This window comes from Suncus etruscus, chromosome 5 (genome assembly GCF_024139225.1).
Source record: "Suncus etruscus isolate mSunEtr1 chromosome 5, mSunEtr1.pri.cur, whole genome shotgun sequence".
NCBI lineage: Eukaryota > Metazoa > Chordata > Mammalia > Eulipotyphla > Soricidae > Suncus > Suncus etruscus.
In genome coordinates, this window is record NC_064852.1 from 31,100,094 (window position 1) to 31,121,733 (window position 21,640).

The 21,640-nt window shown below is 33.9% G+C and overlaps 1 protein-coding gene across 1 annotated transcript in view; it reads right to left on the bottom strand.

The window, feature by feature from the left end:
- The window catches only part of VPS13C (vacuolar protein sorting 13 homolog C), a 194,194-nt gene that overhangs the window by 87,863 nt on the left and 84,691 nt on the right, over positions 1–21,640 (bottom strand). Inside the window, 14 exon segments of the mRNA XM_049773747.1 lie at positions 1,376–1,485; positions 1,924–2,074; positions 4,134–4,281; positions 6,092–6,396; positions 8,187–8,354; positions 8,736–8,791; positions 8,794–8,837; positions 10,320–10,440; positions 12,514–12,670; positions 13,425–13,484; positions 13,965–14,044; positions 15,719–15,875; positions 18,278–18,411; positions 20,642–20,750. Coding sequence (XP_049629704.1) covers positions 1,376–1,485; positions 1,924–2,074; positions 4,134–4,281; positions 6,092–6,396; positions 8,187–8,354; positions 8,736–8,791; positions 8,794–8,837; positions 10,320–10,440; positions 12,514–12,670; positions 13,425–13,484; positions 13,965–14,044; positions 15,719–15,875; positions 18,278–18,411; positions 20,642–20,750 — 1,800 coding nt within the window.

Here is a 21,640-nt window from a genome sequence, read left to right on the forward strand (position 1 = left end):
TCTCAACTACTGCTTGTGAGAATAGTGTCTAATTCAACTTTTATGAAAAAACAGTATGGAGATTCTCTAAAAAGTAAGAATTATCCAACTTCTGTTATCTAACTCAGCACATAAAAACAGTTGTTCAGAGGACATATGCACACCATTATTCACTGCAGAACAGCAAAATAACTAGGTTATGGAATCAACCTAGGTGTCTAACAATAGATGAGTGAATTATGAAGATATAATATATATACAATGAATATTATGCAGCTTCAAGGAATAATGAAATAATGCCTGAATGAAACTGGAAGATACAAAATTTAGTGAAGTAAGTTAGAATAAGGTCAAATACAGAATGATTTCACTTATCTGTGGCATATAGAATAAGAGGATGAGGGACTATAAAGTATTAAAAAAGTGTTTTCTTGATCACCCTTGACCTTATTGTATGAGAAAGAAAGAAATCAAAGGAGGAAGGAAGAAGAGAGGGCTAGAAAGTAACAGGTGGCATAGAGGTATGGTATATTTACATATCTAAAACACAGAGCCAACAACATAGAAAGATTCAAAGCACACAAAAAAGGAACATGCATGTCAAGGAGACAGGCTGCATGTCAGGAATGATGAGCCAGGAGTAACATGTGGTGATGGGTAGCTCTGGGGGAAGGAGGTGGGTATACTGGTGATAGATGGTGCTGGAATTATATACATAAGAAACCATTATAGAAAATCACTGTCTCACTTAATAAAAGCCTTATATAAAAATAAAAAAACAGTATCTTTTCTTTAGAATAGTAAGATTAGAAATACTATATAATAGATAACAAAACCATAGAACATGAATCATCTTATTTTGCCTCATATTTCTATGTCTTCCTAAAAATTAAGAAAAAATAAGTGGATGGGACCCAGGGGCCAAGCTATTTCAGGAGCACTGACTGAAAATAAAATATGGTCAAACCTAAATTCCTAAACCAAAGTCAATGACAACAGAATCAAGAGACCTCAACTACAACAACAAGCTATACACAAAAGAGATCTGTCACACTAGCAGTCCAGGGGCATACAGATGGAGGTATGGGATGCATGCTGGGCACAATGGCAGAGGCAGGTCAATACTGGTGGTGGGAATTGCCCTAAGTCACTGTCACTATATACCTTAAATATAACTGTGAAAGACTTATAATTCACATTGGTCTCAATTATAATTATTATAAAAGAGAAATAATACATAATAGAAAGACCAGATAATGATCTACAAACCAAACAGAATTAAATGGATGTAATTTTAAATGGACATAGTTTAAATAAATAGTATCAAAGCTTACCAATTATCTAAAGCTAAAAGCTAAGAGCTAAGTTTCTGTATAATGACAGGTTCACCACATACCTGATGGCTATCATTGTTATAGAGGATAATAGAAAGAGATTCAAAATGAAAGTCAAATTGGAGCGTGACATTCTGGTCCATGGAAAGTGATGAGTCTGTCAGATCTTGTTCTGAAAGATCAAACACAAATATTAAAATTAAAAATTCTTAGGCATAATTTATACATATCTAAATCTGGCTTGATTTATTATTCTAAATTTATGTCATACTTTAAAGGACTGTTTAAACTGTATTATTGTCAGGTAATAAAAAAGGCAATGATTTGTTCTATGTATCTTTAATACAGGGCAAAGTGAGAGAGGCAGATTGTCTACAGTAGGAAGAAAAGGAATGTGCAAAACATATTGAGATATTTTTCTTTCAAAAGCCCTTTAATGCAAGTTGACTTATTCCTGAATTGTTTTTAGTTAACGAAACACTTTGACTCACTAATTACAAGTCATTTTCAGCAGATTATTGAAAGCAGAGAAAAGTAAAATACTTGTTCTAGACAAGATATCCTTTATTATTTTACCCTCATGAAAGCAAAACTTTTTATCAGTTTATACCTTTGAGTTGATCAGATTTACTCAGTATATCTTTTCTTACTCGCCCAGCTTCCTGTGTGGGTTGTGTGGGGCTTGACTGAGAAGATGCTTCTCCAAGATTTTCCAGCAAAATTTTCATTAAAACTGTTAAGTCATCTTCACTAAGAGCAACCTAGTAACCACAATAAGTTGTTTATTATAATGGATATAATTTTAAAAAATACAGACCATAATACCTATGCCCCAATTTATAATTCCTTGAATTACCAAATAGTTCACTTTAATACAAAAAGGAAGGAAGCAGAGGAGGAGGAAAAGGAAGAGTAAAAGAAAAAAAATCTGGAGGAGACAAAATGAGGAGAAAGGGGAAAACAGAGAAGAAAAAGGAGGAAGAAGAGGAGGATGAGGAAGAAGAGGGGAAAGAGAAAGAGGAGAGAAAAAGAGGTAGAGGGAGGAAGGTGGAAAGAGACAGAGAGACAAATATCACAACTAATAGGAAAGAAGTTAATTTTGAAAGAAAGTAGTTAATTTTGCATAGTTGTTAATTAAGAAGTAGGTATAAACCTACTTCTGCCTGCACCCAGATTCAAGCCCCTGATTCAAGTTCATCATCACTCTCTACCATTATCTATGTCACTATCAATCTTTTTTTTTTTTTTTTTTTTTTTTTTTTTTGGTTTTTGGGCCATACCCGGCATTGCTCAGGGGTTACTCCTGGCTGTCTGCTCAGAAATAGCTCCTGGCAGGCACGGGGGGGACCATATGGGACACCGGGATTCGAACCAACCACCTTTGGTCCTGGATCAGTTGCTTGCAAGGCAAACGCCGCTGTGCTATCTCTCCGGGCCCCAATCACTATCCATCTTTTTCTGCTGCTAGGTTTGTCTCTCACCTTCTCCCTATTTTCCCACCTCCAGTCAGTTTTTCTTATCTAGTACCATCTCCTCATCTAGTACAAGCCCTTCCCTATCCATGTACTCTCCAAAATCAGCAGTTAATACTATTCAATCTATATACCTCCTTATATAACTCCATCCCCAAAACAAAGACCCATCTTGCAAAAAAAAAAAGTGTGTGAATATATATTAATATATGTTAACATATAGAGAGAGACTAGTATCTCATTTTCTACAGGTGAAAGAGAGATAATAGGGATATGTTTCAGTGGGCTGGAACTCCAGGTTGGATCCCTGACACCAATGAGTACTGAGTACTACCTGAGTACTACCTGAGTACCTGAGTACTACTTAACCTCAGGCACCCCACGTGTGACCTCATCCAAAAAGAACATACTTTTTACATTTCTAATAGTGTTTCCATTAGAAATTCTTTTCAAATGCACTGAAAAAATTACAAAATTACATTGAATGTGGTATCTGAATATAACTTTATATATACTTATATATATAACTTTATATATTCTTTTTAATTTTTTATTTTTTATAAATATCTTTATTTAAGCACCATGATTACAAACATGCTTGTTTATATTTTTTTAATTTTTAATTTTTTAATAAATATATTATTTAAACACCATGATTTCAAACATTTATATATGATATACATATTACTAGAACACAACTACAAACATGTTCTTTATATATATATGAAAAGAACACATAGGGGCCGAAGAGATAGCACAGGGGTGGCGTGTTTGCCTTGTACACAGCTAACCCAAACCCAGTATGGACGGTGGTCTAAATCCTGGCATCCCATATGTTCCCCTGAGCCTCCAGGAGCTTTCTCTGAATGCAGAGCCAGGAGTAATCCCTGCCACCACCAGGTGTGACCCAAAATCAAAAACAAACAAACAAAAAAAGAACACTCCCTTTCACCAGTGCAACATTCCCACCACCAATGCCCTCCATCTCCATTTTTCTTAACTGCCTGAGCTATTTCTGAGCATAGAGTCAGGAGTAATCCCTGAATGCCACTGGGTGTGACCCAAACAGAAAAAAAAAAAAAAAAGAACACCCCCCGTACCAGTGCAACATTCCCACCACCAATGCCTTCCATCTCCATCTTTCTTAACTGCCTAAAACCAATAGAATTTTCCAGTACTATTAACTATATCCTTTTATACCTCCTATTAACTTTATCATGGCCTCAGTTTCAGTAACCAAAGAAACTCATTTTACAACCTTGTATTATCTATGTATAATTGAACTGCACAGTAATTAAGTACAAGAAGTCTAGCCAGCAAGCCCCCAATCTTTTATAGGCATACTCACTTGCATAGGTTGTAGTTCTCCTTTTATTTCCATCCCTGGAATCTGCATATACCATGCTGCTGCTAAATTTCGCTGTACAGATAAAAGCAGGTTGACTGGTTTTAATATCTCAACATCATGTTGTGACGAGTTGGTCTGCAATATTGTCCTGAAAGAGTAATGAAAATTTATTTAATGTCATTAAAATTCTACATTTAAATATATAGAATGAATCTCAATCACTGAGATTCAATTAAAAATTAATAAAATACATATTGACTGCTGCATTCTGTCACCATGCACATCTTGCATTTTCCTAAAGACTACAGCTGCACTCAGAACATTTACAAATCCTATTCCAAATCCAAAGTGACTGAGTATCTCTGCTGCCTAAATATTGATTTCACTGACACAAATTTGGTCTGGCATGATTATTCCATTCCTTTTCTCTTTCACAAAGACTGGTAATTGCCACTAATATGATGTCAAGCAAACAAATGTTACTTCCTCCTAAAATCAGAAGATAAAGCAACAGGCTCCACAGCCCTGAGTTTTATATTACTCGTACTGCTCCAGGCTCAAAAGAAGAAGTCTACTAATCCTAGAGGCAAACTACACACACAGTAGTTCCCTCTGTTGTCTGCCAACAACCATCTGCACAGCTAAGCCAGTATCTTGTTTGCTAAAAGAGCCAACATTTTCACATTTCTGTCCAATTAGATACCTAATTGAGTAATCCGTTTAGATACCTCAGTGAGAATCCCCAAATGACATGGTTAGAAAATGAGAATAAACCTTAAATTTTATTATATTTTGGAAGTTTTTTCCCATTTAGAAAGTAACTGCAAAGTAAAAGTAAAAGAAATGTATTACTGAATAAACTCCATTATACACTAGAACATGTTTAAAGAATAAAAAAAATCACAGAGCAAGACTAAGCACAGTAGCACAGAGCAAGGAGTAAGCCCTGAGAATCACTGATTTAAAAAAAAAATCACAATATAAGTTTGGCAAGACAAAATGCAAATTCTATGAGATGATTTACTTACCCAAGGGTCAAATTTTCATAGTTAGTAGAAACAAACCATGAGCAATACAAACCACTAGTAATAGTAACTCCAGCTAAGAATTCTATTTTTGAAGTAAACTGTAAGAACTGAGCTTTCAGCAATAAATCTAATGTGGTTTATACACATGCTGTTTTCTTTTTTTTGTTTTTTGTTATGGAACAATTTATTGTTGGCATATATTCAAACCCTGCAGCTTAATATTTTCTAAATTAGAAATATTATGCAATGTGAATGTATACAGTTAGGAATACAGTGTGTATAATATTCACCACATGTATGTAGCAGATGCATATATATTAAAATATGCTAATTTTCACTCCATGAATGTTTTATATATCCTACATCATTAAATTATATGTAACGATAAAATATATGTACAGTGTAAAAATGAAATTTCAAAGAAAGATTATGCTAAAACAGACCTGCCTGAATACTTATTATAAACTTGTCACCAATCTGAAAATTGTTTTTTTTTTCTTTTTTTTTTATTTTAATTATGACAACAAAGATGCAAAGAAAGAGGACAGGGTAAAGTTACAGTGGAAGCACAATCACCCATAAACAGAATTCTCGGTAGTCCCACCGATGATATCCCAGCCTTGAACTTTCAGCCAAAGAACATTAAAAAAAACAAAACTGAACCCATGTACAATACAATTACTTTGTCCCTCAAATCCCCAGTTGTAGTACATACTATTTCTTAGCAGCACACAATATAATCTAAAGACATTAGACTTATGTAACTCCTTAACCATTGAGGGCAAAGTACATTTATCTAGTTCCATGCACAACACATGCTGTTTTCAATAATGCACACATAAAATACAAGGCTATAATGTAAAAAAGCTATTTATAACTTTTTAAAAATACATTTCTAGTAAATAATGTGCAATTAAAGAGTATTAATACCTGGACAGCTTCAACTGAGTAAGTTGTATGTTCATTTTGTCTATTACTGGTGGAAGACAATCAGGTCCCATAGGAACTAAGCTAAATTTGTTTTCCACTCTGATTAAACCCAGATCTGCTATAATGGCATTCGGTGATATTGAGGACTGAGGAATGATGATAACTGGTGCTTTCAAATCAATATCCATCAAGAGGCGGAAGCTCTTTTGAGCCAAATCTCTCATGCCTGAAGCAGCTCTCTCAGCAGCCTGGACAGTGGCTGAACTCAAAGCTTCTTTGGCAGCTTGGAAGTTGTTAAGGAAGTTCTATGGGGAATGATAATATTTAGAGCATTAAAAACAACAGGATTCATAAAGCATTTACTTAAGAGCAAAACTAAATAAGTGATCATTTGGAAGAGATGTTACTTTTGAGTACCTACATAAAGAAAGTCTAGAAAGATACACCAAGTACTGACAAAAATGATCTCTATTAAGTGTTTTAACTTTATTTCCTCTATTTCAGAATGTTTTGACTTTTATGACAAATTAGGAATTTTCATTTTTACTTGTAAATGTTGGCCACAGTGAACAAATTCAATGAAAGCAGGATGAAAGAAAATAAATACCTCACTTCTCCCAAGTAGGTTCATTCTGTAGCTGTAGGTCACAAGAATAAAGTTTACTCTTAGAAACTAAAGTTTTGCCACTTTATTTCTGAAGGTATTTTAAGCATATTCAGTTAAGAACAAAGTTGCTTAAAAAGTCTATAGACTTTAGGGTCAGAGTGATAGCAGCAATGGGTAGGACACTTCCTTGCACTTGGCCTATTCAGGTTCAACCTCTACTCTCATATGGTCCCCAAGCCCTATCTGGAGAGATCCCTGAGCAGAGAGGCAAAAGTAAATTCTGACCACTGCCAGGTATGGCCATCTATCCCCTCCCCCCCCATAAAAGTCTATAGACTTATAATCTTGGAGTCAAATTTTGAAATACGAACTAAAAATAATTTTTCCTCAGTGAAGATTATCAAAAGCAATGTTTTTGTCTGAATCCATTAATAGCAAGAAGTAACTTAAAATTGAAACAAATTTTGACATTATTTTAATATCAATTGAAATACCATTGAAACAAATTATTTCCAAGAAAAATAAAGCATGATGATTGAGCTAGAAATCCATGGCAAAGCTTTGATAAATATCACTACTAAGGGACTTAGCTATATAGATAACATATGGGTGTAAAAAAATTCTTAAATAAAACACAGTGGCCTACTAATTACAATTATAATCAAAAGCTCTAAGTTCCAATATTAATCTTTTTTTTTTTTTTTGGTTTTTAGGCCACACCTGGCGGTGCTCAGGGACTACTCAGAAATAGCTCCTGGCAGGCACGGGGGACCATATGGGACACCGGGATTCGAACCAACCACCTTTGGTCCTGGATCGGCTGCTTGCAAGGCAAACGCCGCTGTGCTATCTCTCCGGGCCCCAATATTAATCTTTTAAATGTCTAATAAGAACCCTTAAAAGCTTTTTAGGTCTATCTTTAAGAGTATTTCATTTAAAAATTAATATTAAAAATCTCAAAAATTAAACATCAAAATTACTTTAAAAAATACATGACTATAGGGATGGAAGAGCTAAAAGACCTAGAGCACAGACTCTCTGCTGCTGGAACCTAGAGTTACATGGTCTCCCCAAAACTCCCAAAATAATCCCTGAGAAACAACCCAGGAGAAGTCCCTGAGCACCATCCAGAGTATACAACAAAACAATAGTAAAATAAATGAAAATGTTAAGTAACTTTAATTTATACATTCAAAACCAATTATAAAAACTGATTTATTTATCATATGACAAATTTTCTTAAGTACAGTAGATCTCTCAGCATTTGAAGATTTCTATACCACAGTATTGGTAAAGGATTTTACTCTCTCAATTCCTTTATGCAGACTAATACATTTAGATTTCAATTTGAAAATACATAGTTTTCCAATTTTTACTGATGCCCTGTGATTTATGAGTTAATAAGAGTTCCAGATATACAGTTGTTCTAACACATACCCATTACCAGTTCCCTCCACCAATATTCCAAGGTTTTAACAGCAAACTTACCAAAAGAGACATGAAGAATTTATGTACATAAACAATTTGAATACAACCCACTTTGAGACTAAGTTTGCCATCCACTTTAGACATATCAACATAGGCCTTTCCTTCTGTGGCTTGTGGATAAAGAGTCATCTGAAACCTAAAGACTTCATCTCCCAAAATAGAGACAGCCTAAAGAGCATAAAATCAACTGGTTATTACAAAAAAAAGAGCTACATAGCCCCTATTTCTGTATTATAAATCAGTTTTCCTTATTAGAGTACTCCTGATACTAGAAAAGCAGCATTTAAATTTATTCATCATGAGTTCCTCTCCTTCCATAAAAAAATCAGTTGTATCAACAGAAGTATCAATCACTTAATTGATCATAAAAGAATTTGAGAAATCACCTAGTCTGTTATGCCATTTGAAAGTATACTCATATTCATGTCCCAATTCCAAATGATAATACTGAAACACAACGTAAAGTCAACAGCTAAATATTGAACAAATGAATAATGACATAATATGATACAAAATCTCAATACAGCAACACCTGACTTTGAATTTTACCTTTTTGTGAATGGACAATAAGTCAAACATTTTTACTATAATATCCTTAAGTCTGCAAACACGTCTGTCTCCTTTGGTTTCATCGAGATAGAAGCATCATGCCTGGGGGAAAATAGTTTTGAGCAAAAAATTTTCACCCAAATCAATTCAGAGGCAATTAAGTTCAAGCATATACCACATATGACATAACTTGAGTAACAATTACTAGTAGACATATTAAAGCTATAGCTTAAATATATGAAATATGAAAGGGGATAGTGTTTTCAAGTGCTACATGCATCTCACAGATAACAATTGTTAACATAAATGGAGTAAAATTGTATACAACTAAAATACAATCTTCTAAAAAGTTCTCTTCCAAAAATGTTGTCATTCCCATAATTTCTAAAGGCAAAATAATTTCTGATGTTGTTCCTGAATACAGAAAGGCTACCAGAAGCTGAGTCACAGTAATGAGTCCAAACTATGCCATGCCAGTCATAAATTAGATACTTAGCACAAAGGCTTGTCTTGTATCTTACAACTGGGCTGACTCCAGTTAGACCCCTGTACTGCCTATGGTCCCCCATATCCCTTCAGGAGTGATCCGTGAATGCAGAGCCAGTAATAAGAATTTAGCACCAGTGAGTGCAGCTCCAAAACTTATATACATATATATGTATAAATGTATATATACACATATGTACAAAATATTTTATATACTCTACTGAGATTTTGTTCCACATCTATATTTTTAGCAATATTTGCTGAATGGAAGTGATTCTTTTTTTTGTTTTTTTTGGTTTTTTTGGGCCACACCCGGCGGTGCTCAGGGGTGACTCCTGGCTGTCTGCTCAGAAATAGCTCCTGGCAGGCACAGGGGACCATATGGGACACCGGTATTCAAACCAACCACCTTTGGTCCTGGATCGGATGTTTGCAAGGCAAACGCCACTGTGCTATCTCTCCAGGCCCAGAAGTGATTCTTTAACCTTTTAATAACTGCTTATTATGAACCACTTTCCTAAATATAATTAAATGTGCAAACTTTATTCTTACTACAAACCATAATAATTATTATAAATATCTCCACCTCAAAGAGGGAACTCAAGGACATGAAAGTCCATTTGCTCCAGGCCAGTGTTACTTATTACAGTGTTACTGAAGTATTACAGATGAAATTTGCACCTTGGCAGACTATATAAAACCCAATGATTAATCTGAAGCATTAAACCATACTTTTCATCATCAAGTAAATAATGAATAAAGTTCAATGCTAAATATGCATAAGCATAAGAAATAAAAATAGTTTATTTTGCTTATTCCAACATGCTTTTTATTTGTTTAATTTAGCATTTTATTCTGAAATGCAAACATAATAGTAAGAAATTAAGTCTTGGGCTTATTCTAGAATTTTTAAATACATTAGGGATATTTCATGTCAGTCATAAATACAAATTTTTTAACATTTCAAAACATATGTTTTTAAATGTGCACAAGTATTTCAATTAAATAAAGCAAATTATGACTCATCACAGTACACAGCTCATTCTTTCTTGAGTGCTACATAAAGAATAAAAAGTGCCTGCACCAAGAAATCATTACTCACCATGTATTTTAATATCTGCAATGCTACATTTCTGGTCACAGACAAAGACATTGAATGCATTTAATTCAGCTATGATCTTTAAGTCAAACACATCATCTTGAGATGAGCAGCTAGAAGCTGAAAAATAACAAATCTTATGATGAGCCAAGTACAATGAAAATAAAAATCACAAATTAACTCAAATTTACTCAGTACTTTAATACACTCTGATGATCCAAAAATATATCCTTAAAGATTATATACAATTAATAAATATTCTAATCATTTTTCAAGTGCCAATCAGATAAAACTACCATGTTCTACTTGAAAATAAATATAAAGGCAAATTTCAACTTTTGTTTTATTTTGAAGTACAATTGATATATAAAAATTACTATTACCTTTCTTCTGAGAAAAAGGTATTCTATATTAGAATTTTATAATTTCTATTCCAATTTTTAGTTTTGAATTACCTTCAGCATAATAATTTGATCCTTTCTAGCAACAAAAAATATTTATAAAAAACTAAAACTTCTAATAGTTAATAAAATTTCAATCTCACTTACAAATATGTTATTAACTATAGAACAAATTTCCCTAGATTGTATCCTGTTACTCAATGAAAAAAATTCTAAAACAAATTCTATGACAAATTAAAGTTAAAAAATATTAAAAGGGGGGCTGGAGAGATAGCCTGGAGGTAAGGCATCTGCTTTCCAGGCAGAAGGACGGTGGTTCGAATCCCAGCATCACATATGGTACCCCGTGCCATCCAGAGGTGATTTCTGAGCTTAGAGCCAGGAGTAACCCCTGAGCACTGCTGGGTATGACCCAAAAACCAAAAAAAAAAAAAAAACCAAAAAAAAAGAATATATATATAAAGAGTATTGCTAATAACTGTGAGCAGGTGTACAAGAATGACAACCAACTGGATTCCCTTAAGCCAATTAGATCAGAAACTGGAGGCTGAATTTAGGATCATTTTTTCTAGAGATCTGTCCTGCTTGACATTTTTTCCTCAAAATCTAAATGCCTGAGAACATTCAAACAAATACTATATGTTCTCATTCGTATGTTTAAATATCTAAAATACAGATCAAGTAAAACTAATAGAGAAAGAATTGGTGGCACAAGAGGCAGCAAAGACGTACGTAAAATGGGTGCAAGGGAAGAAGAGAGATAATAATGCAATTATAGAACAAATCCATACAGGCTTATATATACAGCACTGAGGATACAGTCACTAAAAGTAAAACTATCCACACAAATGTAGATATTTAGGGTAGTGTTGATTGATGGCTGCTCCCTATGATGCTTAATATCACGAACTCATAATTTCAAAACTGACAGGAAATTTTATATTATGTATATTTTTACAAGGTTAAAAAAGCATAATGTCAATAGTCCTGAATAACCAACTGATAATATATTTTTCACCCTTTATATTTAAGAAAACAAATTATAAAAATAATTGTATATCATAACTGAAATTCAATATTTTAGGTGTTTATTGTGCATTTAAACACTGCTTTTGCTATTTTTAGTGTTTATTCAATTATATGTACAAATTCACTAAAGACAAAGAAGTTTTTTAGAAAACCCCTTTCTCTAGTTTACAGTAAAAATATTTGCTCCCTGGGGCCGGAGAGATAGCAAAAGGCGTTTGCCTTGCATGTAGCCGATCCAGGACCTAAGGTGGTTGGTTCGAATCCCAGCATCCCACATGGTCCCCGTGCCTGCCAGGAGCTATTTCTGAGCAGATAGCCAGGAGTGACCCCTGAGCACAGCCGGGTGTGGCCCAAATACCAAAAAAAAAAAAATATTTGCTCCCCAATTACATGGGGAAAAGGAATTATGACAGGGTTTCTAGGTCACTGATGAGGAGAACTTGGCAATCTAGTCATGATGAGTGCAGTTAGAGAAATAACTTAGAGTACAGAGGGAGGAGGGAGATTTGGGACATTGGTGGTGGGAATGTTGCACTGGTGAAGGGGGGTGTTCTTTACATGACTGAAACTACAATCATATTTGTAATCAAGGTGTTTAAAGACATTAATTTTAAAAATTTGCTTTCTTATGAAACTAAGCTAACCTGTTCTTTGAAATTATAATTGTTAACTGTAAATTCAAGGCGTTAAATGTTTATCTTTGCTCAAAAATATAAGTTATGATGTAACATTAACATTCAGAGCATGACTGAAAAATGAATACCAGCTTGAACAAAGGCACTTCTTGAGTCCCCCACAAGTGACTTCAGTTCAGATTCCTTCTCAGAAGGTTCAGAGGATGGAACAGCAGTTGATACAAAATTCATGAAGGATAATAATGCTTCCAAATGAAGTACTAAATCTAAGGATGAAAATGAAACCTAAAATAACAAACAGTTAAAAAAGATGGATTTCAGAATGGTAGTGCACACAAATAGCAGAGTAGCTAAGTTAATGGTCTTCTCTCACAGTTTACAGTAAAGAAATCACTATTACAAATTAGTCCTTAATAGATTATATTCAGCCATTCTTACTCCCAGTGTTGTAATTCTAATTACAAAAGAACTTGATGGACTTAAATAAAAACAAAGGACATGTTATCTGGCAATATATAACATTTCATGACTTTCCAGGGAAGATCAAACAGTCAAAAAATAGTGAGAATATCTGCACTAAGTCATTTTCAGCTTTGCTCTTAAATTTATTCTAATTCAAAAGTTAACATATAATTCAAACATTTTATATCTAACACTCAATCAAATAACTATAAGGAGTTGATTCCCTTTAGGATGTATATAGGGCCACTGAGATGGCTCAAAAAAATGAAAGCACAAGCATTGGATGCAAAATCCCTAATTTGATTCTTGGCATAAACTGAGCACTGCCAGGAGTAACATCTTCTCCAAGACCTGCCATATGCAATCCCTCAAATAAAACAAAATAATTATTCTCATATTATTTATTCAACAATTGTATTTCAGTTCTATATGCAATCTATTTATCAAAGGCTATATTCATCATCACAGCCATCCTTTTTCTGATTTTAGAACTCACAATCTCAAACTGAAGCTCTCTATGAAATTAGACACCATAATTAACAAAACCATTTTCCAGAGTGAATCAAGAAAGACTTACTTTCAGTCTCTGTTTGGTATTTTCATGAACAGTTTTAAATTCCGGTCCATTACTGTCTGCCTAGAGTAGAAGATGGAAACACCGGGTTGAGAAAGTAAAAATTCATATACTGAAAATATATACTCTATGGTTGTCAAAAAATGCTCTAAAGACACAATAAGCATATTAGTAAAAGGAAGTCTTTCCCCCATTTAGAAGAAATGCTAAATGTGGGGGAAATAATAAACTATCTTAATTACAACAGATTAGCTTCTAATTACAAGAAAACGTTATATCTTCTCACTTACTCTATAATACAGGATAATTTTAAAAGTTACTGAAATTATGCAAGACTATTAGAAGCCTATAAAGTTCATATAGTAAATTCAATATAATAATTCAGTTTAAAAATAAAAATTTTAGGAACAAGAGTTAAAATATTATAACCTTGTAAAGCATGGTGTTTAAATGAAGTTAATTTTAAAAATAAAAAAAAACCTAAAATATCAAATAACTTTTTAGACACAAATACTAAATGATCCTATAAATGAATGGAGGTACCTTGGTCAACAACATTTTCAGAAGGGGTTCATCAGTCATATTAGCAGAGTTTATAATGTAAATATTTTCTCCTTTTGAGTCTGAAAGAAAAAAGACAATGGTAGATCAATAGATCAATAGTCTTCTAACCAGATCAAACAGTTTTTCAAATAGAATAGACAGTTACAGAAATATCTGTCAAAGTTCACAATATTACACATTTAAAAGTGTGAGTCCTTTGGTATATAATTTGTATTTCAGTCAAACTGGCCATGAAAAAAAGAGAGACTTCATCATGAAACTAAAATATTCAGTACAAGTCACTTTCACTATTGTAACACTGGATCCTGCAGGTATTACTCATATAAACTGTAACAGAAAAGATCTAAGCTATAAAATATATTACTTAAGACTTACTCTGAATGCAGCCCTGTTATATTTAAAAATTCTTACCCAGAGACCAGGGAGAGAATACAGATAATAGAGGACATGCTTCATATGTATAAAGCCCTGAGTTCCATCCCAGTATCACATGGTTTTGGTGCCAAGGGTCCCAAAGACAGATGAGTAGATGTTATAGTCCTGCATGCCTCCCCTCCACAGAGCCAATGCGGACTTTAGCCAGTCATGGCCAATGCTGGTCATGGTCCCAATTTAAAAAAGGGCACACAATTAAAAAAAAAAAAAAACCCCACAGAGTTCCTAAGAATTTTGATACCCTCAGCAACTCTAAAGGTTGGCTTGATACCAGGTAAATGATACTAAACAGTAACTCCATCTATATTATTATATCTAGGTAACATAGTTTTTAATAGCAATAATATTTATGATTTAGGCATATAATGTTTATGTGCCATATCTAACGCCAAATGCTAAAATCCCTCCATCAATATCCCTAGGTCCTTTAGTATTTATAAGAGAGAAAGGGATGACAAGGTCAAATGGCATTAAATTTTTCCTTTAAATATATCTGAATGGTTTTATTTCTGTTTTTCACAATACAAATTGGACCATTCATAATAAGAACACTAATGCTATTATAAACTATATTAAAGGCCAGAATGCAGTTAAATGGTAAATTATATAGATGAGGTTAGGAGTTTTATATAAAGCACATACATGCATGAAACATATATTCAAATGCAAGCATAAATATATACAATACACAAGAAGATACATTTTCTAACAAATTAACTCATCTTTTCAAAAATCATACCTGGACTCATACCTAGATATTGTTCTGAGTTCTATAAATAGAAATATATAATATACTATCCAGGGGCCTTCAACTACGGCCCGTGGGCCACATATTGTATTTATTCCCATTTTGTTTCTTCACTTCTAAATAAGATATATGCAGTGTGCATAGAAATTTGTTCATAATTTTTGTTTTTACTATAAACTGGCCCTCCAACAGTCTGAAGGACAGTGAACTGGCCCCCTGTTTAAAAAGTTTGAGAACCCATGAACTGATCATTAATATCTAATAAATAATAATTTATGAGTTCTGAAGTATCATATGTAGAATTAAATATGTTTTATCTTTTAATTTATTTTGTACTAATATTAATATTTTATTCTTATTTTACAAATAGCAACTATATTTAAGATAATAAATTTCTAAGTTATCACATTTCTTTTTATGAATACAGTAAATTTAGTCTAAATATATATTTTAAAGCATATCTGTAAATATGTTTATTGTTGATTTAAAAAGAGAGAGGGTCATCTGGCTATATCTTGAACATTTTGCACAACTCAGATACCACACTTACCAGTAAATTCAAAGCATCTCATGCTAACTTTTTTCAGATATGCATTAGCTGTCAGGTCATAAGTTTTAACTCTAGCTTCCACTCCAAGCTGCAGAACATTTAGTTCATGTAAAGGCCTTACTTTTTTTTCTGCTTTTCTCATAAGAGTAATCACAACCTAGAAAAAAGGTACCAGTATTACCAACCATTACACTTACAGTGAAGCTACCTCTTGAACAATTACATAATCTACAGATGCTTGTCTTATCTTATGCTTATATTTTCCCTCAATTTCACAAATACAAAGATGTTTGCTTCCCTTTGCACCTGAACATTCACTTGTGTTTTTTGTTTGTTTTGGTTTGGTTTGGTTTGGTTTTTGGGCCACACCCGGCTGTGCTCAGAGGTTACTCCTGGCTATCTGCTCAGAAATAGCTCCTGGCAGGCACGGAGGACCATATGGGACACCAAGATTCGAACCAACCACCTTGGGTCCTGGATCGGATGCTTGCAAGGCAAACACTGCTGTGCTATCTCTCCAGCTCCTCACTTGTGTTTTTTACTTTGGAAGGTACATTTATTCATCCAGACTTCTGAAGTTTCATCATATTAGTCTAAAAGGTTACAAGGGGAGGGGGACATTTCCACCAACTTCCTTGTCTTAGTTTGATATGTATCAAACAAAAAAAGATATCTTTTCACCTAAAAGATCAAAATCTGTTTTTATATTGCTCCTCGGGCAAGGTTTCTCAACCTTGGCATCACCAAGGTTTTAGAGTAGGTAACTATTTGTTGGGGAAGCAAGGGCATTCCAGGGTACCAGATGCTCAGTAAGCCTGTGAACAAACATAGATTCTCCCCATTGATGGCAGAGCTCTTCCCACTAGTGATAACAAAAAGGTCTTCAAGTAATACTAAATAAAGTCCTGCAAACTGAATCTTTCCAATCCACTCACTACTCTGAGGTAAGAGAACTGAGTAACATGAAATACAAATGACGATGAAAAGAACTTGATACTTCTCTGTGTAACTACCAGTGAGCCATCTACAAATAGAATGACTCATAAATCAATGATTCAATTACCAAATATTTGAAATCTCCATTTACTCTGCTACTAAGGAGAAAAACACTACAGAATTTTGACATGAAAGAAATGTCAAATGGGGGCCGGGCGGTGGCGCTAGAGGTAAGGTGCGTGCCTTGCCTGCGCTAGCCTTTGGACGGACCGCAGTTCGCAGTTCGATCCCCCGGCGTCCCATATGGTTCCCCCAAGCCAGGAGCAACTTCTGAGCGCATAGCCAGGAGTAACTCCTGAGCGTTACCGGGTGTGACCCAAAAAAAAAAAAAAAAAGAAAAAAAGAAAGAAAGAAATGTCAAATGATGATGTATTTCAGACTAATGCTTCATTAAGAGTTTATTGCTTTAAACTTAGATAAAAGCATACATAACTTCTCCAACTATTTGAAGAGTATGGGGTTTTAGAGTAGTTCTTGGAAACTTACATCTATTATGCTCTTTCACACATTCACATCTTTATAGCTGTTTTTCTTCTCTAGATCAAGTCCTTTCCTAAACTCCTTTCTCATATTATCACTTACTCTAAAAACTCAACTCAATGCTGTTTTGTAGCTAATCACCTTAAGCACACACCTATTTTAACATCCAAAGCATACATACTGCTTTCCCTAATTCCCTTACCCTGTCTTCCCTAAAAACAGAAGTACACACACCCTGTTTTAGCCCTCCTTTTACATCGTACCTGATTGGCTGACATAGAGTCCACACCTTACTCTCGCTTAATATAACTATCCATTTCCCACCTATAATAAACTGAGTAACTCTCCCAAAGTGGCTGGTGGATGCTTCTTTGTGAGTGCTTAATTTGCCTGAGATCAGTCCACACCAGCGACTCTGACCTCACCAGTGACTTCTACATCTTAGAATCTAATCTTACCAGCTTCACTTACTTACACTGTTTTTCCCAGGAACTCTGGAGGATTTCACCTAAGACAACTTAACTATATACCTTCACTGTGCTAAGTACCTAAAGTATCCCAAACATATTATTCCTGCAAGTGCTTTAAGAAAGACTTAATCATTTGCTTGTTTGAGTTCAGTCTAAATATTTTAATATTAAATATTTTAACCACTGTATCGTTAGCACCTAACATTTGTTGAATTTATAAATGCAGACAAGGTAAAGTCCATGTACCATTTTGTCAAAAATAAAAAAAAGATATAATATTTATGTAGCCATATGTATTTTAGCCTATTAAGGATTTCTGAAATTTTCAAATTCTCTGTTACATTTACCTGTCTTTCCTACATAAAACCCCAAAGCAATTCACATCCCAACAGTATTAAAATTTGGAAAGCAGTTTACAGATCTAGAATTATCTCTATGGAGTCCTATGTGCCCTATTAACAAACTCAAATTTTAAAACATTACTGCCCCATTTAGGAACCATTATGAGTATGTTGCCCATAGAAATAATCCACAGGTATATTTTAGTAGAGGCAATTTCAAATATACATTATTTATTCACTTCACTCCACAAAATAAGATGAAAGTCACATACCTCTTTGATTTCAAAATTCAAAAGAATATTAATGATGTCCACAGATTTAGTTTCTTCCACTCCAGTTCTTAAAGTCTCTTGTGAAGCATGTACATCTTGTGATGTGGGGAGTTCAGGTAGCTCTTTAGTTTCACCTAGAGATGTGTATAAGAAATCTATTCATTTCTATTTATAACTTGTTCCACAAAATTCACTTAGTACCTACCTGAGTATATTTGACCTAGTGCAGGTACAAAAACTCCACAAATCATTACAACACAGCTTCAAATTTTAGAAAACTTAATTATGTTTGAGGCTGGAGAGATAGTACAGAGTAGTAGGCACTTGTGTCTTGTTTGATCCCCAGCATGATATATGATCCCTTGAACACCATCAGGAGTAAGCAGCATGAGCTTACTGAGCACTGAGCACCATGCACCAGGCAGTTAAATTAGCCATAGTTTCCATTTAAAATGAAAATAAATAAGCTAGCAATACCTAGCCACATTAAATAATGATAAATTATATAACATGTACAAAGTACAGACTAGAAATGGTATTGTTCTGGGGAGATCAGGAAAGGCTTACTAGAAAAGTCATTATGCACAGCTGAATTACTAATAAATATGAAAAGATATTCCAAAAACAAGAGATTGTGGAAAACCACACAGGCAATACACTGCAAAAGGTTTTGGAAAAGTGAAGTTTGAAATGGTTAAATCCTGAAGATAGTAAAAAGTAAGGTTAGGGAGATAATAAGGGGAAAGTGAACTAGAGTCTCATATGTGATACCAAGAAATAAAAGTAGAGCTATATGAACATGACGATTTTGCCCTGAAATTAACACAAGTGTTTCGAAACTGAGTGACAAGACTAGTTAATGCTAGTCCTTGCTAAGTGTTTTCTTCATTTCTCTGCTAGACACTCTTAAGGCCTTATTTTATCCAGTTTATAAAGCAGTCTCTGAGGTTATTAAAAAAACAAAAAACTTCATTTCCACATTTCACAGATAAGCAAAAGAGGTCCTGAAAGACTCTGTAGTATCTTGTCAATATCAGAGGCAAGGTAGCCCTCCTTCTCTTCTGCTCCTTGATGTCATTTACTATTATTGTTAACTTTGTTATTAACAATATTAAAGTTAATATTATCTATAACCACTATGATACATTGAAGACTACAATATAAATTATGCACAAACTGACATTAAAGAAAAACACTGCTATAATTATTACATTACTAAAAGCAATATATCGATCAGGTGAGGTTTCTTTACTATCTCCTTATTTCAAACATTCTAGACATATGATCCAGGAGAAAACAATTCATCAAATATTCTGCTCTTATAAAATAAGTCCCAGAATAGATAAAGATTCATTCTAGGAAAAATTCCTGTATAGAATTCCTCTTTATTTTAAAGAGTAAGCTAAATTTCATTATGAAGAATGAATTCTATTCAGGAAAATGTAAACATAATGATATTTGTATTCATGTCACAGATTTGTGTAAACACAAAAACTGAAAAGATGTAAGAGAAACAGACCCCTAACTTTTATGTCCCCAAACAACAGTGTGATCCCCAGCAGGCATGTAAATGCCAAGAAAGAGCTGAATGTTGTGAGCTCTGCTATGAGTGTATGAGCAAACCTGCCATGTGACCCAGAAAGAATAATCCATCACATGTCCCAGAAAACACAACATCCAAGCAAATAAGCAACCCCTGCTCAAAGCAACAACCACAGAGTAAACAGCAAATAGAAAGGATAGGGCTACTGCAGAGGATCATTTCACTCTTAGTCTTTTCACTGAAGTGCAAAATCTTTTCAGTATTCCTCTTACATGTCATTTATCAGTTTTTTTCTTTTTGTTTATTTGTTGGAGGGGCACACCCAGCGATGCTCAGGGGTTATCCCTGGCTCTATACTCAGGAATTACTCCTGGCAGGCTCAAGGGAATAAATGGGATGTTGAGGGTTGAACATGGGTATGCTACATGCATTACCAACTGTGCTATCACAGCCCCTATCAGTCATTTTCATTCTTATAAGTATTTTGCTACTGGGCTCATGTACACAAATATAACTAGTCAAGGGTCTTTTGCATACATGCAAATTCAACAATTTATCTTGGAATACAGTAGTGAGGCCCTACTTTATGATCTTTTCCCTATTAATAAAAGCAACATAGAATAAGAGTTTGACACATTAACATAACTTTTGTTGAAAATACATCATCTCAAGCTACTGTCTTATTTTATAGCACTTTGTTTCTTGGCAATATAAACAAATTTAAGAATACACATTTTCTATCTTCAATTTCATCATGTTTTCTCTCTAAACAGTAAAATAAAGAGAGGCACAGATCAAACACAACGTTGTCAGTACCTTACCTGTCTTTTGGAGCCCTGACTTTGCTTTATTCATGTCTTCACTAGCCTCACCAAGATTTTCTGCTAGTATTTTAAATAAAAGATTAAGATCTTCCTGATTTAGAATAACCTGTAAAGTGTTTTAAAATAAAAGGTAAATAAATTTTATTTTAGTTGAATCCAACTTAATATAGAAAATAAACTCCTAGTAACAAAAGTTGGAGGACAGAACAATCTTATTTTTTACCTAAAAAATGACCATTAGTCATTTAAAGACTTTATTGCATACTTCATTTAAAACTTTAATTCTCAAAAAATATGTAATTCTAAAAGTCAGTGTTCATCCTAGTTTTTGACATTATACTTAGTAAAAGTTTGTAATTAAAGAAACAGTCATTTGGGGGAGGGTAGTAGTGGAAGCAATACCCACAGTGCTCAAGTGCACATGGCTCCATGCCCCCTCCTGGAAATGCTTGAGGACAATGTAGTGCCAGAATCAAGCCATTGCCTCCCACGTATAAAGCACATGCACTTGCCTGAGGAACCAATTCATTTTCAAGTGACAAATCCAGAAATCACATAAGTTTCACTTTTTAAACCACCATTCCAATGAACTAAAAAGTAACAAGGCCCTTGAGGGTATAAAAACAAAGCATTTCAAAAAGTGCTCTATCTAATGGATAATAAAGCTATCTCTAAAATTAGAAATGAATAATAAAGTAATATACTAATAACATGAGATGAATTTTGGAGGAGAGGATAAGCAAACAGTATGCTTATTTCTTCAGGTACCCACATACTACAATAGAAACTAGTATATTAATAAATTACTTACCTTTTCCTCTTTTTTATCTTAAAATTTTTAAAATGATCTAAAACACCACAATATCAACATACACAAACCTCAGAGACAGGTTAGTAAATAAACACAGACTGGAATCATGTTTGTTTCTGAAGGAATGGTCCCACAGAAAAAGCACAGGATATAGCACAACTTCATATTACATATGAAGTGAGCAA